Genomic DNA, 18,461 nt, shown 5'->3' on the forward strand with positions numbered 1-18,461 from the left:
GAATGGGTTCTAAATAGTAGTTTTGGAGAAAGTCGTTCGTGCCCATGCTCATTACAGCTACGGCATCTTTGGTAATATCTTCTGCTGTCCTTGCACCAACCAATTGACTCAGCCGGATCTTATATTGCCTGAAATACTCCAGCTGCTTGGAAACGGGCAGGACACTCTATTTCACCAAAGCAAAACAAAGGGACAAAAATTATGTTTCCATAAACTGGCTAATGTAAAACAAACTTTCCTTTACCGAAGTGAAGCTCTGTATTTAAAGACTTACAGAGAGATTGGCAGTGAGCTCATCATAACCAGAAGCAGCTGATGCGAAACTAACACCATGTAAGATATCAGTTGGCCTCAATCTCTTGTTAAGGAAGGGTCGAATCGCCTTTGTGTAACCCAAAGCTTCCGCTGAAATAAACAGTTGCAGAGGACATTGTCAAGATTTATGGACCATACCAAATTTTCGTTTATTTGCCTTGACAATGAATTATTTCGAAAAAACTAAGCATCCATGAAACTGTGCTTTGTTTTCGCATGATGTTAATTATTTTAAAGGAATCAAAGTTAGCAACACGAAAATCCAACATTTTCAGCAACATTAATTTTTATGTGAGTGGAACCAACTATTTGTTTCTAGTTGGTCATAGTGGATACCAATAATAAGATGCATGGCCTTTCAAAAGTGTAAGAGTTCTAACAGTAGTTGACATAACATGCTCTGAACAGGGATTTGCAGAGCCATGGCAGTAAATTTACCAATAAAATCTGTGGCTAGCCTTCCATTGCTGAACCGTCCAGTAGGGCGGCCTCTGAAGAAGTCTTTCCCATAAGGAAGGAAATTACCCTTCATGGGCGTAGCCAGATAGTTGTTATTGCCAGGATCAACGCTTGAGTCTCCAAAAACTAGTACACAAGTCACATTGTATGTGGCTGCCAATTGCTTCACCCGATGAGTATCCAGAGCTCCTGAGAGCAATGGCATGACCGCTGCGGCCATTGCCAAAACCTGCACCAAAACAACTGTCCTCCTCGCCATCGTTTTCTTCATTTTTGAGCTATGTAGCTAGCTAGCTTGCTCCAGTTTAGGAAGAGAACTGTACACACTCTTTAGAAAATGACTCTGGAATGCTTTAGAAAATGACACTTTAATGCTATATATTCCACTGTTCATCTGCCGTACTTCTTAAATAGGCTTCAGGTGGGTTGGTTTTGTTGGTTGAACATTTAACAGCATGTCCGAAATCTTGAGAAATGCTAGGTTTGCATAGAATCATATAATTCGTGGCGATTTGCTGCAAATGACTACTTACATTAAATATTGTCGTAACATTCGGGTGTATAGGATTAAAGTTGATAAGCTAACACATTTCTTAATAGCCAGATTTCAATTTGTATGCTCCACGAAAACTAGGGATGGCAATAAGTACTTTATAATTGAGTGTTTTCTAATATTCAATCTGATTAAGTATGGATAAATCTCTTATAATTGAATTCAGGTAAAATTAAGATAGTAAAATTATTACTTATAGTAGGTTCGGTTAGTAGGATATCTATTTTTTTAATTTAATTATAAATAATAATTATGAATATTAAATCTTAAGTTTTATTTTTTATAAATTATTTGTGATTAATATAATACTTATTAAAAATTATTAATTATTATAAATATGATTGTAAAATTCAATTTTTTTCATGACTTAAAATTAATGTATTAATCTAATATTCATTAATAATATACATAAAAATTGATTTTAAATTCATTTTTTATTTTGGATTTAGCTTTGAAATTTTCCCAGTATTAATAATTAATCAAGTTCAAATATAAAAATGTTGATTCTTAATTAAATTCAGATAAATTTAATCAAGTTTAAATTTGAATATTTCCAAATTAGTTAGCACTTTACTTATTGGTATTCTTAACTACAACCAATGTTATAGTCTTGCAAACATCTGGTTAAAATGCTTGAAGCTAAAAAGGCGAAGCTTTTTTTATATATATGCAATTTGTAAGGGCTATTTAAGTATAGTCTGATTCACCGTGCAAAACTAAATAAATAAATCCATCGAACAAAAAATCAACAGACCGGTTGTAGGCCCAATTAATAGTGATATTAAAGATAGAGCAGGAAAACTGGACCCCACAAGTACAAATTATTTAAGTTCCACGTGGTAAAAGGGGACAGTTTTTAAGTGTTGGCTGTTAAGTACTTCGACATAGAGAATGGCTGAAAGCAAATTGCACAATCAATTTTGGTCCCACGACAACTAACAAATTAACGCCTCGTACGAAAAAACACACAAAAAGAATATTAAATATGATTAAAAATGCAGGAAAAGGACTGCAAGAACTTTGATCAATTGGATTTACATTAAGTGAATAAAATAGTTGCTTTTAATGTTGTAGGAGTTTTGGCCTAAAAAATAACACTAATATTATTATAAGAAAATAATATAAAATTAATTTACCAGCTACCGTCGTGTCTGTTCAAGAGTATTATGATAGAACTAGTATTCATTTAATGTTGTTCAACTTTGAAAGGAAATAACGGCTCACTATGCTTGATTTTTGACAGAACTTGACGAAAACTAAACGATCAGGTGGACCCAACAAAAGTACATTGTGCTGTTGATGCAAGTTGAGGGCATTAATGATCGGACATCCTCAATTTAAAATCCTCATTTAACCACGGGGTGCCACCACAATGCTAAAGGTTAAATTGGTCATCTGACCCTACCTTGGTTTTCTCCTGACAAATAGAAAAAGATATACTGTACTTGTCTTAAGATATTATTTATAACAATGTTTTCACATTTAATATAATAATTAACAATTAATTTGATGATTTTTAAATGCATTGAGCAAATGTGTAATGTTAAATAATAACATTATCAAATACATATTTTTAGGATATCTTTTTAATAAAGGTGCAAAACTAGTAATAGAATATAATATATATATAAGGGTAGTTAATGTCACAAGAACTCAAAGCACAAATAAAATAAATTTAAATCTTGAGTAACGTGAAGTACTATTTTTATGAGAAAATATTTATATAGTTTCTATGTTCTATTAGGTTGTTAAATTTTGACATATTATTTTAAAAAATTAAAAGATTGATATTAAAATTTGATACTATTAGGGACCTTATTAACTTTTTATTTCCTTTAAAATAATACTTCTTTAATGAGCTATCAAGATTTGGTGACTTGATAGTGTATAAAAATTATACATTGTCAATATATTAAATATTAATTATATTTTTAAATAAAAAATATTTATGAAATTTTAGGGAATTAAAAAAATATTTATTACCTTGAAAAATATTTTGTGTTGTCAAATGATATAAAAGTTGATATGCGGATGGAATTGTTATATGCAATTCTTTAACGAATTATCTTCTATTTGTTTTTCAATCTTCACCAATGATTAGAATTTTTAGGTCAATTTGAATGATATAATTAAATTGTTTTATTATTTTATACCTTTTGAAAAAAATTTATTATCAAAACCAAAAAATTAAAAACAATCACAAATAGATGAAAAAAAATACTCAGATATTGAATAGTTAAGGTATAATTTTGAACTATTTTTAAAATTTTAAATAAATTTTTATTTTTATTAAATTTAATCAGATTTATACAGTTTTATTTTAGACTGAATATATTCTTATAATTAATGATTGATTAATTTTTGTTCAATCAAAATAATATTTATCATTTTTATACCATTTTGTACTAATATGATATGTTAACATGTCATAGTAGATATTGATGTGGTATGATGAAATACACAAATGATAATTTATTTTTCTTCATCAATAGCATGTGGGTACAAAAAATGACTTATATTATTTTAACTAAGGTGAATTATAAGAGTTTCTTTTATTCAAAATTAAAAAAAGTGATTAAATAATAATTTATTTTAATTTTTTAATTGTTAAAAAGTTAAAATTAGAATCATATATTACTATTTTGTTATTTTTCAAAAAAAAAACTTTTGTATTCTGACGTTATTTTTTCTTAAAAACAAAGGAAAACACAAATGTAACGGAATTTTAATGTTGATTTTTATTTTTCCTAGATTTTTTAAATGTCAAAGTAAAGAATACAAATTGGTTGTTGTCATTTTAATGTTGATTTTTATTTTTCCTTAGTTTGGCTGCTTAAGAGCCCGGGTTCAAATCCTCTTAACGGAATTCTGATTTTTCCTTAATTGTTCTTTCGTATGGAAAAATGGTTGGGAATTTGCGCGGGAATTCTCGAATAAGTTTCTGACTTTCCGCTTTACTTTCTTTCCCCCTGCCAATATCAATCAAATCGCGTCTTTCTTGCAGCTTCGAGAGTTAGGAGACAGAGGGAAATAGAAAGGACCTAGGGTTTCGATTTTTGAAAGAAACAGAAAATTAAGAAGGAAAAAGAAATGGTGAAGAGAAAAAGCAGCAATAATTGCAACAGAAGGATAAGAATCAACAGAGGAGGCATGGAAGCGAACACGTTAGCAATCCTCGACTCCAACGAATCTCACAAAGATTCTCAAGACGCCAGAGATGACAGTTCGTATTCTCTCCAATTTGAATCATATTCAGTCGATTGATATTAATAATTAATTTTTTGTTACTAAAATTTAGTTTTTATCTTTGTTTGGTTGAATTTAGGTGTTGATTTCCTGGAAGCTGTGCGTACTGCTTCACTTTTACCAGAAAACGGAACTCCTCCTACTGAGTAAATCTACATTCTCATTTTCTACCTTCTTTCAAGATCAAATTATTTACTATTTTTTTTGCAATGAAAACATTGATGTGTTTTTTTTTTTTTGGTCTTAATCCTCTGTTTGTTTTTAAAATAAAGAAAAATGGTTGAGGCGGTGTTTCAAATCCTGAGGGCAGGGAAATCTCTAGAACTTATAATGTCTAGTTATGAGCTTTTGAATGAGATCGAAAAGGTAATTGACTTTGTTTGGTTTTAACTTATGATTTCATTACTTAATTCATTTGAAAAAAGAATGTCTATTAACATACTTTAAAATGCAGCGTTTTCCTCGAGTTTATATATCTGAATCATCGGGTGATGATTCTCGTGTACTGGTAGTGATTAACGAGGTAATAGGAATCTTGATGATGATTAAAAATGTTGAGGATTCTGCATTTTTAAGTTGATTGGTACCTTCATTTATTTAATTTAATTTTGTCTTTGTTGCTGGTTAGGCATGGCTGCCATTTGTGGTTTTCTCCGATGTCATGTCTAGTGAGCGAGAAGCCACTCCCAAAAACTCAGATGGATTGTTTGATGTCAATGTGAGTTGGATTTGTGGTTTTGAAACTTTGAATGCTTATTGAGGGTATGAACAATTGAGGTTTCTTATATGTTAAATTCTGTGCCGATGAGATGGAAATTGCACTAAAAGCAGGAAAGCTGATTTTAGAAACTACCATTACTAGTGCTTAGCATTGTTAGCTTTTATTTGACTGTCTAAATCATTGCCAGGGTTTTCATGAATTAATACAAGGCCTTGCTGAATTAGCTAATAAAGCAATTTCTCAGAGAGTGGATACTGAGGTTTGTGTACTTATTCCTTGTAATCTTTCAGTACTTTGGGAAGAGGTGCAGATGCTAATGTTCTCTCACATAATTGCATGTTAAAACTGTCTACTAATTATAATGGCTAATCTCATGATAATAGTAATTGTCATGTGTTGCATTTTGTTGGTAAATAAGTTTCCTCTGTTGCTCACACAACCTTGTTGCAGTCCTTAGGAAATATGTTACTGTTTCAATATCTTGTCAATGTTCTTGAAGAAGATTTTGTACCCCGTATCAACATGTATAAAGGTAAGCCAATATCTAATGTTTTGTGCTTGTCAATAATTAGGATGATTTTACAGCTCATTGTTATATTGCAGAAACCATGAACTGGAACCTTTTGAGGGAGTGCTTACTCAACATGCTTCTGGTTAGCTTTAGCATTTTAAGCCTTTAATTTCTCTTCTACCTTTTTTTTTCTTACATTCTCATCTGTTTCATCAAATAGGTTTAAGGTTTGTTGTCATGAGTCTTCTATTTGGCTGTTCATGCTAAATTTATGTTTTAGGGTTCAAGAAGAGTCAACTACAAGGTTTTAATGAAAGATTGCTTGTCTACAATCTGTGGACTGTGCCAAGATCATGCTGGAATTGTTGATGAGTCTGAGCATTCTGAGACTTCCATGGGAAAGTCATACGAGAATAATAATACTGATGTAGCAATTGCATTACTTGAAGTACAAAAGACTACTTGTTTGGCTATGCAGAAACTTCTGACAATGGTAAGATCCCAATAAATCATTAAATAGAAGATACTTTTAAATCATTTTAACTATCATCTCTGCATTTGTGGACCTCTCCAGATTATGGAGCTTGACATGTCAAAGAAGCAAGCGCACATGGAGGGTCAAACTACCAGAGCTGATGGTGTGAGGTAATTGCTTGATTCTGTTTTGGTGATTTAGTTTTGTCTTCATCATTTTTGTTTTACATATGTATGTATGGATATGTATGTCAGGTTTTTAACCTCTGATTTGGTGCAGAACCCCACTGGCGGAGATAATCTTGGATGAGCTAACTTATGACAGAGATATGCTCTCCCCATTTCTTCAGGTTGCCATTTATATATAAACGCAAAGACACACATATTCCTCCGAAACAAATGTATTTACTAATGCCTTGGACGCCTAAGGGATTAATGAGCAGGTGTTACCTTTTTATCAGGTCAATTGGTTTAGGCATCACCTGGTCCTTTGACCATATTCTTTGATAAACTATCCTTTTGAATTTTGATGGTAGGAGTTCGTGACCATTATTACCATCAAACAATGTTTCATCTTCTTTCAGTTTTAGCTGTTTTCTAGGACAGATTTCAACTAATCTTTTGGTAACTGTTAAAGTATCTTTTCTGATTGTAACTTTTTCCTATTGATGTGTCAGCTGATCAGCATTTCCTTTAGTTTTCACGGAAGGTTACATGGTGGTGATTCTAGATTGCAACCTTAATTTTAGAAACAATAGTTTTTATCCTTCCAACCATGAATACCCCTTTTTTTTTCAGGTCTTTACTGACCCTAAATGGAAGCTTGAGATCATTGTGCAGTACTTTCTAAAATACACAGCCAAGGTTAGTAGTTGAGTCGTTGATGATGGTTTGTTAAAATAGTTTATTAAAATATTTCATTATATGCACACATGTACATACATTATATGCAGAAAGTTGTGAGACAAGTCTGGGGCAGCATATAATTTACATTATTTTGATTCTCTAATGTAGCCATCTGTTCGTACTCGGAGATCAAATGTTACTTCTGAAGATTCTACGTTAAATAGAGTTTTGAAGTCCTTTTCAAACGGCACCAAACAGAGAAACATTATAAGAAATTGATGTGACTGTGATGCTGTCAATTGCTTTTGGCCAATGCTTTTCTGGTGAGTCTCCTTGTTTTTGTTAAGCATACTGATAATGTGATGCTTGTATTAAAGCTGATGCTATTAACTGCTTTATTTTTTAATAATTATTCTATAGTAATTAGAGATGGTTGAGATGAATATCTGCTGTTGCTTTGATTAGTCTTCTTGAGCAACAAAGAATCTGCAATCCAATGGGATCATGTTGTGAAGTGGCAGGTGCTTGGCAGGATGATTTTGCCGTTGGCAGTATGTGGGGTTGTTGCATGGTCCCTTATGCAAATTGTTCATTCATCTACTGTTAAGTTTTGCTCAAGTTGTTGATATGACGGTAAAAAAAGTTGAGAAACTTAAGAAGAATTTGATTCACTGAAAATTGCATACTTTGTTGTTATAGATAAGACATGAGAGTCATGAGACAAATGTAAATCTAAATTTGAAGCTAAAAGTTGGAATAGTTTGGTAATATTAACTCCGTACGTTGATCTCCTAGAGTAAGTGGTTTTTGAAACGAGAAATTCAACTACTCAAGTTGTTAACCACCATTGCAAAAACTGTTATAAAGTTCATCTCACATATATTTTGATTTCCTTAGATCTTGTAATTTCTCTTCCAGGCCTACTTGTCCATCTCATCTCAGCAACGTCTTCCTGGCATGTCTGATTGCAAGGACGATGAAAACAGTTCCCTCATGGAAATATCTAAAGATGTAATTGCTGCTTTCGATAGTCTAAGAGGAGCAGATGAGTAAGCTTCTTTTTCTCTGTTATTTTCGTCTGTATTATTTCACTATATTTCTTTTCTGCTAAGGCTGCTGGTACATGTTATGCGTTCAATAGTTATGTCAGTGTGAGCAATCAAGCTCTACGTTCATGTTGAGTGGCTAATATATCAATGTCAGTTTTGCTGCACCATATTTCTCAAAGAAATGCATTTTACATCTCATCTTGTAGGAACATTGAGATTTCATCCCTTGGAAAAGAAGCACTATTTACAGCTGCAATGATCATTTCAACAACTTCATAGGAGGTCAAAAAGAGCTGCACTTCGTTTCTGGTTTTTGAAGGGTCGCATATTGAAGGTAACTTGCTTGACCATCGCTGTATATATATCACAGGGAATTCAGTAAACTGATTTAGTTATACCTTCTAGCCCAAAAAAAAAAAAAAAGAACGTATTTAGTGTACCTAGCACTATTGTCATGCTTATATGGTGTTTGGAGTAAATAAAATATGTATCCAGTTCTATAACATCCAAACCTGGCATCCACTTTTCGCTTCTTTCTTAATTTCCGTTATAATTGAGAGGTCATAGAAGGTTATAATAAAAAATTTCCAGAGTGGTAGAACCAGGAGGTGAATTCCTGACCTTGAATCCAAAATTCAGTAGAAATAAAAATTTCTAAAAGCTGATTTCATATTAAAAGGTTGAGCTTGATCTGAATTATAATAAATTGTTGTCTGACATCCCACGAAACTATTTAAAGATTTATGGGTTTGTGACAAATTCTACAAAGATAGACCTCTCAACATATTCTACCAATCCACCAATTTAGGATTCTTCTGCCTTCTCACTTGTATTCCTGAAATGGTTCAACCTTGTTTTAGTATCGAAAGTTTTCTAACTTAGTTGTGCAACATTAATCATTACCATAATTGATACTCACTTTGATGGTTGAGATGAATCAAGCTGCATTGTTACTGGCCCATCATTGACCAAACTAACCTTCAAACAAGTACAAAGATCCAAGTCAGAATACCTCCTGATGAAAGTTTCTATTCAAATCAAGAGAAATGACACTTTGGGGGCGGGGGATAGCCTCACCTTCATCATTGCTCCAAATACTCCATCTACACCAAATGAACAAAATGAGTCAATATAACTTTAAACACTGTATTCATCATCAGCCAAATTATACTAGGTTAGAGACAATGTTTTGCTCTGTGAAAACTCGGTCTGGGCATCAGCTATTGAGTTGCATACATCTCAAGTTACGTGATTAAATATTTAGAAATCAACTATTGAGTTGCATACATTCTGTCTAAATGGCATCAGTAACATGGCTGATTTGAGTCTGACATGGTTCAAAACTCTCATAGTTTTGAGAAAATAATTGTTAATTTGCATCTTTGAGTACAAGCCTCTATATCCCATGCTGTTAGTGCTCAGCATACAGATCTATCAATATAGGAATCATGGTACTAACTATCAATATATACCATACAGATCTCAGTTGTGCGTGTTTTCCATTGAAAGACATTCTACTTGGTACTGGATAATATAAAACAATACATAAATGAATTTATGAATGATTTAACATTTGTTGAAAAAAAGGGATAAAGATCATTTAGAAATAGCACAATAAAATAAAGAATGGAAGGTAAATGGAAAGAACCTTTTATTGCATCTGGCTTATAAGCTTTTCTGAATTTGTCAACTAAAGATTCATAGAACGGCTTTGCTTTCTGTGGCGGCATTGCCACATGGAAGTCTGGCTTGTTACCCTTCAAGAATCCATACAACGTAAATTGACTCACTGCAATGCAAAACAACTTTAGAATTCAGACAAAATGGAAAAAGAGAAAACTCTAAGAATTAAGATTACCCAGTAGAACTCCATAATTCCTTTGCATGACCTGAAAATTATCCCAAAAATTGAATTTACAACTACAACCTTAGCGTAAAACATCAAGTCACTAAACAGAAATTGGAAAGTAAAGGAAAGGAAAAAGGGAAAATTTACACTCTGGTCCCATCCTTTGCCAGTACTTTCATTAGGGAACAGTCTCATGTTCAAAACCTTACGACAACTGCACAAAATTTAACTCCTTCATTTTCATCATCAACAGCAGTAAAAAAAAAAAAAAACTAAAGATGTAATGAATTGGATAAGATAGAATGCACCGAAATGTTTTATTACATGTAATCGGTGTCAGATTCGGTGTCGGAATCATGGAGTCCAACGAGGACGAGGAGACCAGGTCCGATTTCCGACGCAATGCCGCCATCGACCTGGGAAAAATGCTAAGTTAATGATGTTTATCATAGCGCAAGATAGAGGGACCGGAGGGAGGCGGGGGGGTTTTAGTTTTTCTGACTGACCTCGACGCTGGCGGAGGCGACTCTTTGGACCACGGCTCTCATCGCCCTAATTTGTAGGTTTCGGTGTTTCTTCGATGGTAAAAGAGTTTTCCGCTTATTTTTGGTGCGTATTATGGAGGCAAAGTAAGGGGAAATGGAAAGAGAGTGCATGGCCTTTCTAAGTCCGCTTAAGACAGCTATTTGGACTCCAAAACTTGAAGATACTTCGCCTTTTCTTTTCTACATCTTCAAATATTGAAAGTTACAGTATTTGGGTAGTTAACCGAAATGGAATTATTGCGTGAAAATAATAAACGAAATCATTGAGAGGTAATGGAACATCATTTGAAAGTTACATTGAGCCGGAACAATATGTCTCCCATGTTCTTTTGGGATTGAACTCTCTAAACATACACAAAAGCCTCATCCGTAACAAATCCCACACTATCCAAGCCAAACCCAACCTAACAAGCCAGTAGGTAAAAGAAAAAAGCTAATAAAGAAAAAGCCTAGAACCTAATAAAAGAAGAAGAAATCTAAAAGGGGAAAAAACAAAAAAGAGGGAAGCCACAAGCTTCACATGTGCATACTACAAACTGTCCTCGTCTCTCCATGTCTTCTGCCTCTTTTAACACCTATTGAGCCCATTTTGTCCATAGCTTCTGAGAAGGCCTGGAAGAACTTAGCCTTATCTTGACCAAGAGATTGGACCAGAGGCTTGGTCCTAGGGTCCCAAAAAAGACCTTGGTCCGAAGCTAACAAGCCCAATTTACCCTCCAAATTTGCATAATAAGCATGGTCGAACAAGAACGGGGTCGTAACATCAAATGGAGCAACAATGTCAGCATTGCCGCCAACATGCGGGCATGACATTTTTAGTGCCTTCAGGAGTCTTGGGTCAATGGCAGGGTCAGGCTGCATAGTTCCCTTGTAATCGTAGAGTCGGCCCACAAAGTACTTGCAGCGGGCAAAGCCGATAGTGTGGGCACCCGAGAGCACAACCAGGTCCTGGACAGTTAACCCTTTTGAGCTGAAGAGTTTGATCAGTTGATCGACGGTTGAATTTGCATGTGGGAGGTTGTAAGGGACCCTGGATGCCATTGATATTTTCCCATCCCACCTTCCTTTCTTCACTTGGTAATAAGGTCCCCCTGCCTGAAAACACATTAATTTTAGAAACCAAAGTAAATCTAATGCCCCAATCAAGTATACTAGACTTCCCTGTTCCTTTGGCAAAGAATAATATTTTAACATGAATATAAAACCAGAGTACTTAATTGTCTTAACATTGATAATGATTTAAATTCACTGATCTTGGAGACACAAAGATCGAAAGTCAAGATCAGGCAGGACAAACTAGCAGCAGAGTCTTGGCTGTTAATGACACAGCTTTCATTGTCGACATATTAGGCACCTCAAAATATGAATTTCTTTCATGTCCTATTAGAACAGAGTGTTAACTGTTAACTATAGCTGTATTGCAGATAACAAGTAACATAATTATTTTTTTTCCCCAATCCTTCTACTCTGGAAGCATCATTAGTATTAAATAATATGGTCACATTAATTGACAGAAGGACGGCAGTGAAACGGGAGCTTTTGAGCAACTGATGATTTGTTATCAGAAATAATATCAAATTCATGAGAATCGTGGAAAATGGAAGCACTAACCAAATGGACAAAATCTCTGGCTGCAATTGCAAGAATATCAGCACAGGAAACAACGCCTGGGCACTTGCTCTCCACCAAAGTCTTGGCTCTCGTTATTGTATCAAACCCCTCCGTTCTCAGGTCCTTGTTGTCCTCTGCATCTTTCTCAGCTAAAATCTTATTTCCAGAATTTGTTGCTATAAGGATAGATGCATCACAACCCTGCAATTTAACAATAACCCATGCAAAAAAAAATTTGATTAATCATCTGTTAGAACTTCCCCTGTTGGCAGCCCACGGTAGCAATAATGCTAACATGTCCATGCATGCAGAAGTAATCAATGGAATATAATTTGCATTACTTCTACAAAGCAGTCATGGAAGAAGAGGCGAATGGTGGCAGGTGCGGAGACAGGGGCTTCTTTGAATTGTTGGGAGGTGATGGAGCCGATTAGTTGCTCAAGTTGTGGGCAAGATTTCGCATAGTAACTGACAGAAAGTTGGCGTGGGAGGCGTTTCGCAGGGGTGCTGATGGGTTGACAATCGGAGGAGCTTAATGTGAGCAAGAAAATGATAAGCAAACAAGTGAAAACAAAGGAGGATGAAGATGGAGAAGGGACAGACATGATTGTATAGTCTATAGGAGTGGGCAGCTTAGGACAAAGAAAGAAATAGTAGTGGAGAATATAAAAGTGTTTAGACCAGGTGCAGAAGTTTTTTAGTGGGACAGATTGCCGCAACCAAAGAGGATGATAATCCACTCCCGTGAAACCCAATTGTACAAGAGAGAGAACGAGAGTGTTCCCAAGTTGACTCAACATTGGGTGAGGAAAGAGAAACTCTGAAGCAAAGAGAAGTAGGAGTAGGAACAAAAGGTTTCCCTTTTGCCCTTTGACACCGTTTTGATTGATAATGTAGAAATGAAAGGAGGATCTGCTTAATCATAGCCAGGTTAGAAAACAATAGTTGGCATTGCGACAGTCAGTCACGGGTTTGAGTAATGATTAAAGATCACAAATCATCTTTTATCACATAGACATTAACCTGTTTTTATAGGAAATGGAGTAGTTAGTTTCTAATGCCGATGGCCTCTTGGTACTTAAGTAAGCAAACAGGCAAAGTGGCTGAATACAAAATAAGAAAGGCTCAGCAAAGTTGATGGGTGGTGGGAAAGAAAGTACTCAACCCCACTTGCCAACCAAACTTGAGTTCTTAAATGCAATGCATGTGCAAACGAGGGAGATCACCAGATCATAAATTAACTCTGTTGACACAGATTAATCAGAGCCATTTGCTTAACTTCTCTATGTAGAATATGCATCAATGGCTATTTTAGTTGGCCCTTTTTCAGTAGTGACTTCAGTGGAGGTAAGCTTTTTCTTGTGAGCATAGTAAAAGCTGCTAGGACCATCTCACGCTCAATTCCTTTCTTAGCTTTTGGTACTCACTTGGATTCGTGGACGTGGGACAAGGGTATATTAGAGGAGCCGGAAAAAGGCAGTTGTTTGCTGTGGGACCGCACTTTTGAGTAGAAATTTTTTTACAGGCCAAATGTCAAATATGCTTTTGGATTGCTGTATTTAAATTCACTAGTGTCAGAGCTAGGGTCTGGTGAAATCAGGTTTTAGTAAACATATTTCCCATTTTGGAATTGGGTGGTGAAGTGAAACTATACAAAAGCCAGTAAACCAGGTCTCATGTCTTGGTCAGTATACAATAACCAGTATATACTCGATTTTTAGCTGCAAAAAGATCTGTTGCTTTTCTCTCACTGTCCCATAGCCAGCTTTTAAAGTTAATCTCATCCAGTTCTAACCTCCAGATAATGACCTCTGATGGGAATTTTAAAGTGAAGAGCACATGAAAAGCTTATGAATATCATGATAGCTGACATTGCTGGGACTTTTTCCAAAAACAAAAGAGCAAAAGTCTGTGTTCGCGATTGCTGAATAAGACAGTGGCAACCTTGGAACATTTTTTCTTTTCTTTTAGAATCTTTTTAAGTAACAGGAAATGCAGAAGTGTCACCCAGGACAAAGGAAATGTGGAAGTCAGTACATTTGTCGTTTGACCACTGTTGTTATATTTCCATTAAATTCTGGATTGGATTCGGTTTGTCCATCTTGATAGAGCCAATTGTTGGTGGTGCCCATGCAGGGAGGGAGGGAGCCAGAGTTTAATGTTGAGGGGAAGACCAATACATCAGTTTATCATATGGTTAAGAATACTTCCATGGCCCATTTTGCATCATACCTTATACATTAAAATTTTTAGACTTGACAAACGACATTAGAGAATTGATAAGTGTCACATTAAGATATATTTATATAAATTAATTATTAAAATTTTTTCATCAATATATATTATATGTTATATTTTATTGATTTTATTTTATTTTTGAAAAAAGAGATACAAATTTTACTTTTTCAGAGACAATTACTGAGTCAAACATTAAATATATATAATTTGAGTTTATTTCAAAAGGTGGGTCCAGCCCAGCTCAAATCCTAACCCTTTTCCGGTGGGACCAAACATGGGCTCGATGTCATTAGAATGGGATAGATAGCTCGATCTGAATTCAGTCCAGCCCAAGACTTTTGAAGAGAAAACCTTTTGTAAATTACAAACGGATTGGGCCCAGGCTTTCCCAAATGGATCCGTGGATTTAAGCCAGACTTTTGCCTCTACCTGGTGAGTAAAACGCTGCGTTTTCATTCTCGGAGTAGTCCACCCCGGTTTCCCTCAGAAATTGGCTGCATTGCACGCAAAGCGTTTGATTCAATCACCCAGCGGATCGAGTTTGAGCTGAGTTGACGCGGCCTCTGAAAACTCGACAAAAATGCAACGGTTAACATCAAGGATAACTCGAACTGTGAAAGCTTCTTCCTCACTGAGAGCTTTCCTCCTCAAAGAAGCACCATTATCATCTTCTTGTTGGCTTCCAGAGCGCAGCTTCTCTGCTTTCTCCTTGCAACAACATGTCCAAAACCCGCAAAAAGAAGCGATCCCAGGCGATTTCTTGAAATGGGGTTCGCTTGGTTTTTGCAGGACTTCGAGGTTTGCTACTGGGTTCACGCCTTTACAACCCAAGCCTTTGAATTCCATCATGGACTTGGACAGAGCAAAGAACCGTTCAGCAGAGGACCTTGCTTCTGTTTGGGATGATGTAATGTATCCAATTACTCACTTTTTTTTCCCTTTCATTTTTATGTTATTAATATACGAGAACAAATTGATTAAGCGATTTTTATTTTTTTTTATGTTCAGTATCACTTGGGAAGAGGTCACATTGGGTTGACCATGAAAGCAAAACTTTACCGTTTGTTGGAACACAGAGGCTCAGATTGGTAATCCATTTTTTCCATTGTTTTCTGTTGTTACAAGCAAACACATCATTTGGTTCCATAATTCTGGCTAGTCTTACTTCTATCTGTATTAGCAGCCGGTATTTTGTCATTCCTTTGTGGAGAGGAAGTGGTTACACAACAATGTTTGCTCAAGGTTTGTTCAGTACTCTTTGCATTTTGTCATATCGGTTTTATATGAAAGTGGATTTCTATTTTTGGTGGTTGAGTTCTTTGGTCTATGAGCTACATAACCCAATACTCAGCTTAAAATATTTTGTATACAACAATGCTCATGTTCCTCTTATGAGTTATTGAATTGTGTCTGTTTTAGCAATTCAATGCAGTAATGTGTATATTATTGAACAAGATAATACCAGTTTGCAGTCATAATTTGTCACAAGTTTGTCTTTCTCTTCTTTATCTTACAGTTGGGATGATACTATCAGGCCAAGCATCATTGCTGGTATTCCTTCCGTATTTGAGGAGAGCCTTGGAAATGCCTTGGCTATAAATTGGTTTTTATTTTCTGAAGAATTTCTTGCAGGAGTTTCAATTGATTGACCATTCTTGTGTGTAGGTTGTAAATCAAAGAAGTGCAACGTACTTTTTGGTGGTTGTGATGAATGCTTAAGGAAGCTGTTAGGGTTATTTGGTACTATAAATAGTATTTATGTTGTGCATTAGGGCCCCCTGTTGTTATAATTAGATGCCAGTAAAGTAGACAAACAAGTTTCTATCTCTCCATGAACTTGTTAGTTTGCTCAAATGTGTATTCAATTTTTTCTTGCAGTGCAGTTGCCGCACATGCTTTTCACTGGTCTTGAAGATTACAAAGCGAAGGGAACTCAAGCAGCTCCTTACTTCACTGCAACCTTTTACACAGAATTTGCAGAAAGCAAGGACTTGGTACTCATTCGTGGAGATATTGTTTTCACCAGTAAACTTACTGATGAGGAAGCAAAATGGCTCTTGGAGACCACTCAATCTTTCTATCTGAATGATGTGAGGTACAAGCAGGTTGAACGATTCAATAAAGAACCACGTGAGTTTGAGTTCAAGGATGTGTTGCGAGCCTTAGACATGCCCATCATGTAACTTCTTTGAATGATATATGGTGAACTACAATGCTGCTTAGTCAGGAAGTCTGAAGCAATAATGTTTCCACTTAGGCATTGGCCCAATGGGAGGATTATCTCAAGACAACCGGTTATGTTTTTAACAGAGGTATTATTCAGCCCTACTTGTTCATTTCACCAGGGGAGAGAATGGTCTTGAGATGACTACTTGAGTTCCTGAGAGTACATTGAAGAGAGAGATTATTCTTCTGAACAGGCGTTAGTGTTACATTATCAAGAGAAGGCACAAATCTTACATTTTACTTAAAACTATATCAATGATATAACCATTCTCCTTTCGTCTAAGATTATATTCATTTACATGTTAGCATCTAAGGTCTCTTTGATGAACAAGTGTTATCTTTCTGGTAGTTAGCATGCCAGTCCGGTACACATTCAGGATCTACATTCTCATATCTTTATCTGCAAGAGATGCAAGTTTCTAGTTTTAACATCTATGGAGAATGATCAAAATACTAAGAAGCATGGGACATAGGCAGCTGAAGTTTCATTTCTATTTTGAGTTTAGACAACTAGACAAACATTCCCATTAAATAGAAATCAATACTAAACATTTGCTGTGCTGTATTTGTGTCCTGACGGCAATTATTTGGTCTCATCGACAGTTAGGTATGGCATAACTCAACACTGGTCACGTCAGAAAATAGGTCAATTAAAGCGGACAACCTAAGGTACTTTGCACTTGCAAATTGTAATAGTGCTTTTTCCTCTCTTTTTTTTTTTTTTTAAAAGGTGCTTTTTTGTTTTTTTATTTTAATAACAAAAGAGTTAGTAAATGGGAAAATCTGATATTAGGATTATAAGTATTTTATTATTTTTGACATCGAAAAATGTCATTAAATTAAAACAAAAAATTCAATTAAAAATGGGTTTTTTTAATATATAACATATATATGCCAAAAATTTGCTAAGTTCATGCTCAAGTAGAAATAATTTGCAACATTGTAGTCTTTGATCTCTATCCAATCCAATCAAGGAATGTGGTTAATGGGCTCTAACGGCTCAGATGCTTAGGAGTCACGGACCGTAAGGCCCGAAACGCTGTGCAGAAATAAGAAAACCTGGTGAAACGCAGTCGTTTTGATGAAGCAAAAATGGATAATGATATACTGGACCCGACCAGGCGAGGAGGTTCGTCAAAGCGAAAGTAGCCTAGCCTTCTTCTTTTCTCTCCGTTACAATCAAAAGCAAAAGAAAAAAGGGTAAAGAAAAGAAAAGAAAAATTAAACCCTTAAGTGAGTCTTCTCCGAATACTCTCTCTCTCAAGGTTTCCCCCCTTTCCACTGTTGTGACTCCACTCTTTCGGTTTTCTCTCAGTTTCCCAGTAACCAAACAGGAAAACCACTCAAATTATTCTTCTTTGCTTCTCTGTCTCTCAAAATAGTATAATTTTTCAGTTGAATTCTTTTTTTGGTGTTAATATTGTTGAATTTTCAGTCTCTCAGTTATCTCCGTCCTTAAATCCACCAAATGACTGACGCTTCCGAGGAAGCCAAGCAAATCGAGAAGCTCTACGAGTTCGGCGAACGCCTTAACGAGGCCAAGGATAAGTCTCAGGTTGGCCCCTCCCTGCCTTTCTCTCTATTCCTAGGGTTTTACCTTGTCTATCTGTAACTTATCTAATTTCTGATATCATACAGAATGTGAAAGACTACGAAGGAATCATCGATGCCACGAAAACAAGTTTAAAGGCGAAGCAGTTGGCTGCGCAGCTAATTCCTCGCTTCTTCAAGTTCTTCCCCAATCTCTCCAGCCGTGCTCTCAATGCGCATTTCGATTTGATTGAAGAAGAAGATTTGGCGGTCAGTTCATATAATCTA

The 18,461-nt window shown here is 35.4% G+C and overlaps 4 protein-coding genes and 1 pseudogene across 8 annotated transcripts; 2 read left to right on the top strand and 3 right to left on the bottom strand.

Annotated features, from left to right (window-relative positions):
* Positions 1-4: 4 nt before the first annotated feature.
* LOC110424350 (GDSL esterase/lipase At5g45950 pseudogene) lies at positions 5-1,199 on the bottom strand (annotated as a pseudogene). The gene is made up of 3 exons (XR_016351754.1): positions 754-1,199; positions 275-405; positions 5-166 (listed from the first exon to the last, which is right to left on the bottom strand). The product of XR_016351754.1 is annotated as a GDSL esterase/lipase At5g45950 pseudogene (transcript).
* Positions 1,200-4,086: 2,887 nt separating this feature from the next.
* Positions 4,087-8,692, top strand: SNI1 (negative regulator of systemic acquired resistance (SNI1)). The gene is given in 16 exon segments (XM_021438103.2): positions 4,087-4,550; positions 4,653-4,719; positions 4,846-4,939; positions 5,028-5,096; positions 5,202-5,291; positions 5,482-5,553; positions 5,745-5,826; positions 5,898-5,947; positions 6,086-6,298; positions 6,380-6,450; positions 6,560-6,629; positions 7,078-7,143; positions 7,294-7,395; positions 7,398-7,448; positions 8,044-8,174; positions 8,381-8,692. Coding segments are annotated over 16 exon segments (1,434 nt in total). The 5' UTR covers positions 4,087-4,417; the 3' UTR covers positions 8,454-8,692.
* Positions 8,693-8,825: 133 nt separating this feature from the next.
* Positions 8,826-10,696, bottom strand: LOC110423760 (D-Tyr-tRNA(Tyr) deacylase family protein). Of its 2 annotated transcripts, none has more exons than XM_021438107.2 (8): positions 10,530-10,696; positions 10,348-10,439; positions 10,171-10,237; positions 10,033-10,063; positions 9,823-9,963; positions 9,252-9,277; positions 9,094-9,147; positions 8,826-9,009 (listed from the first exon to the last, which is right to left on the bottom strand). In XM_021438107.2, the coding sequence occupies exons 1-7, from the start codon at positions 10,677-10,679 to the stop codon at positions 9,136-9,138; spliced, it is 519 nt and encodes a 172-aa protein (XP_021293782.1). In that variant the 5' UTR covers positions 10,680-10,696; the 3' UTR covers positions 8,826-9,009; positions 9,094-9,135. The 2 variants fall into 2 exon arrangements, with proteins under 2 accessions (XP_021293782.1, XP_021293781.1); XM_021438106.2 differs by having other exon boundaries at positions 9,094-9,152.
* A 388-nt stretch (positions 10,697-11,084) lies between these two features.
* LOC110423757 (Peroxidase superfamily protein) lies at positions 11,085-12,979 on the bottom strand. The gene is made up of 3 exons (XM_021438104.2): positions 12,521-12,979; positions 12,180-12,380; positions 11,085-11,663 (listed from the first exon to the last, which is right to left on the bottom strand). Exons 1-3 carry the CDS (start codon positions 12,977-12,979, stop codon positions 11,085-11,087), a joined length of 1,239 nt encoding a protein of 412 aa, XP_021293779.1.
* A 1,732-nt stretch (positions 12,980-14,711) lies between these two features.
* Positions 14,712-18,439, top strand: LOC110423758 (ATP synthase F1 complex assembly factor). 3 transcript variants are annotated; one of them, XR_002445852.2, is made up of 7 exons: positions 14,712-15,324; positions 15,426-15,505; positions 15,601-15,659; positions 16,296-16,729; positions 17,247-17,312; positions 18,079-18,198; positions 18,282-18,439. XR_002445852.2 is itself a non-coding variant. In XM_021438105.2 (4 exons), the coding sequence occupies exons 1-4, from the start codon at positions 14,998-15,000 to the stop codon at positions 16,598-16,600; spliced, it is 771 nt and encodes a 256-aa protein (XP_021293780.1). In that variant the 5' UTR covers positions 14,712-14,997; the 3' UTR covers positions 16,601-17,059. The 3 variants fall into 3 exon arrangements, 1 of the variants encoding a protein (XP_021293780.1); XM_021438105.2 differs by lacking the exons at positions 17,247-17,312; positions 18,079-18,198; positions 18,282-18,439 and having other exon boundaries at positions 16,296-17,059; XR_002445853.1 differs by lacking the exons at positions 14,712-15,324; positions 15,426-15,505; positions 15,601-15,659; positions 16,296-16,729; positions 17,247-17,312 and adding an exon at positions 17,779-17,908.
* Positions 18,440-18,461: the final 22 nt, after the last annotated feature.

The sequence above is a fragment of the Theobroma umbraticum genome, unplaced genomic scaffold (assembly GCF_002168275.2).
Source record: "Theobroma umbraticum cultivar Fairchild unplaced genomic scaffold, ASM216827v3 scaffold_204.0, whole genome shotgun sequence".
Lineage (NCBI taxonomy): Eukaryota > Viridiplantae > Streptophyta > Magnoliopsida > Malvales > Malvaceae > Theobroma > Theobroma umbraticum.

What these genes read in the sequence shown, in the direction of transcription:
- LOC110423757 (XM_021438104.2), bottom strand. Translation starts at nt 12,979, where the DNA reads ATGTTGAGTCAACTTGGGAACACTCTCGTTCTCTCTCTTGTACAATTG. An exon ending in TCCATGACTGCTTTGTAGAA is followed by an intron (nt 12,381 to 12,520) that starts GTAATGCAAATT and finishes GTTAAATTGCAG; the next exon opens with GGTTGTGATGCATCTATCCT. An exon ending in CCAGAGATTTTGTCCATTTG is followed by an intron (nt 11,664 to 12,179) that starts GTTAGTGCTTCC and finishes ATGTGTTTTCAG; the next exon opens with GCAGGGGGACCTTATTACCA.
- LOC110423760 (XM_021438106.2), bottom strand. Translation starts at nt 10,679, where the DNA reads ATGCACTCTCTTTCCATTTCCCCTTACTTTGCCTCCATAATACGCACC. An exon ending in GAATCTGACACCGATTACAT is followed by an intron (nt 10,238 to 10,347) that starts GTAATAAAACAT and finishes AATTTTGTGCAG; the next exon opens with TTGTCGTAAGGTTTTGAACA. An exon ending in GCAAAGGATGGGACCAGAGT is followed by an intron (nt 10,064 to 10,170) that starts GTAAATTTTCCC and finishes GATAATTTTCAG; the next exon opens with GTCATGCAAAGGAATTATGG.
- LOC110423758 (XM_021438105.2), top strand. Translation starts at nt 14,998, where the DNA reads ATGCAACGGTTAACATCAAGGATAACTCGAACTGTGAAAGCTTCTTCC. An exon ending in TTGCTTCTGTTTGGGATGAT is followed by an intron (nt 15,325 to 15,425) that starts GTAATGTATCCA and finishes TTTTATGTTCAG; the next exon opens with TATCACTTGGGAAGAGGTCA. An exon ending in GAACACAGAGGCTCAGATTG is followed by an intron (nt 15,506 to 15,600) that starts GTAATCCATTTT and finishes CTGTATTAGCAG; the next exon opens with CCGGTATTTTGTCATTCCTT.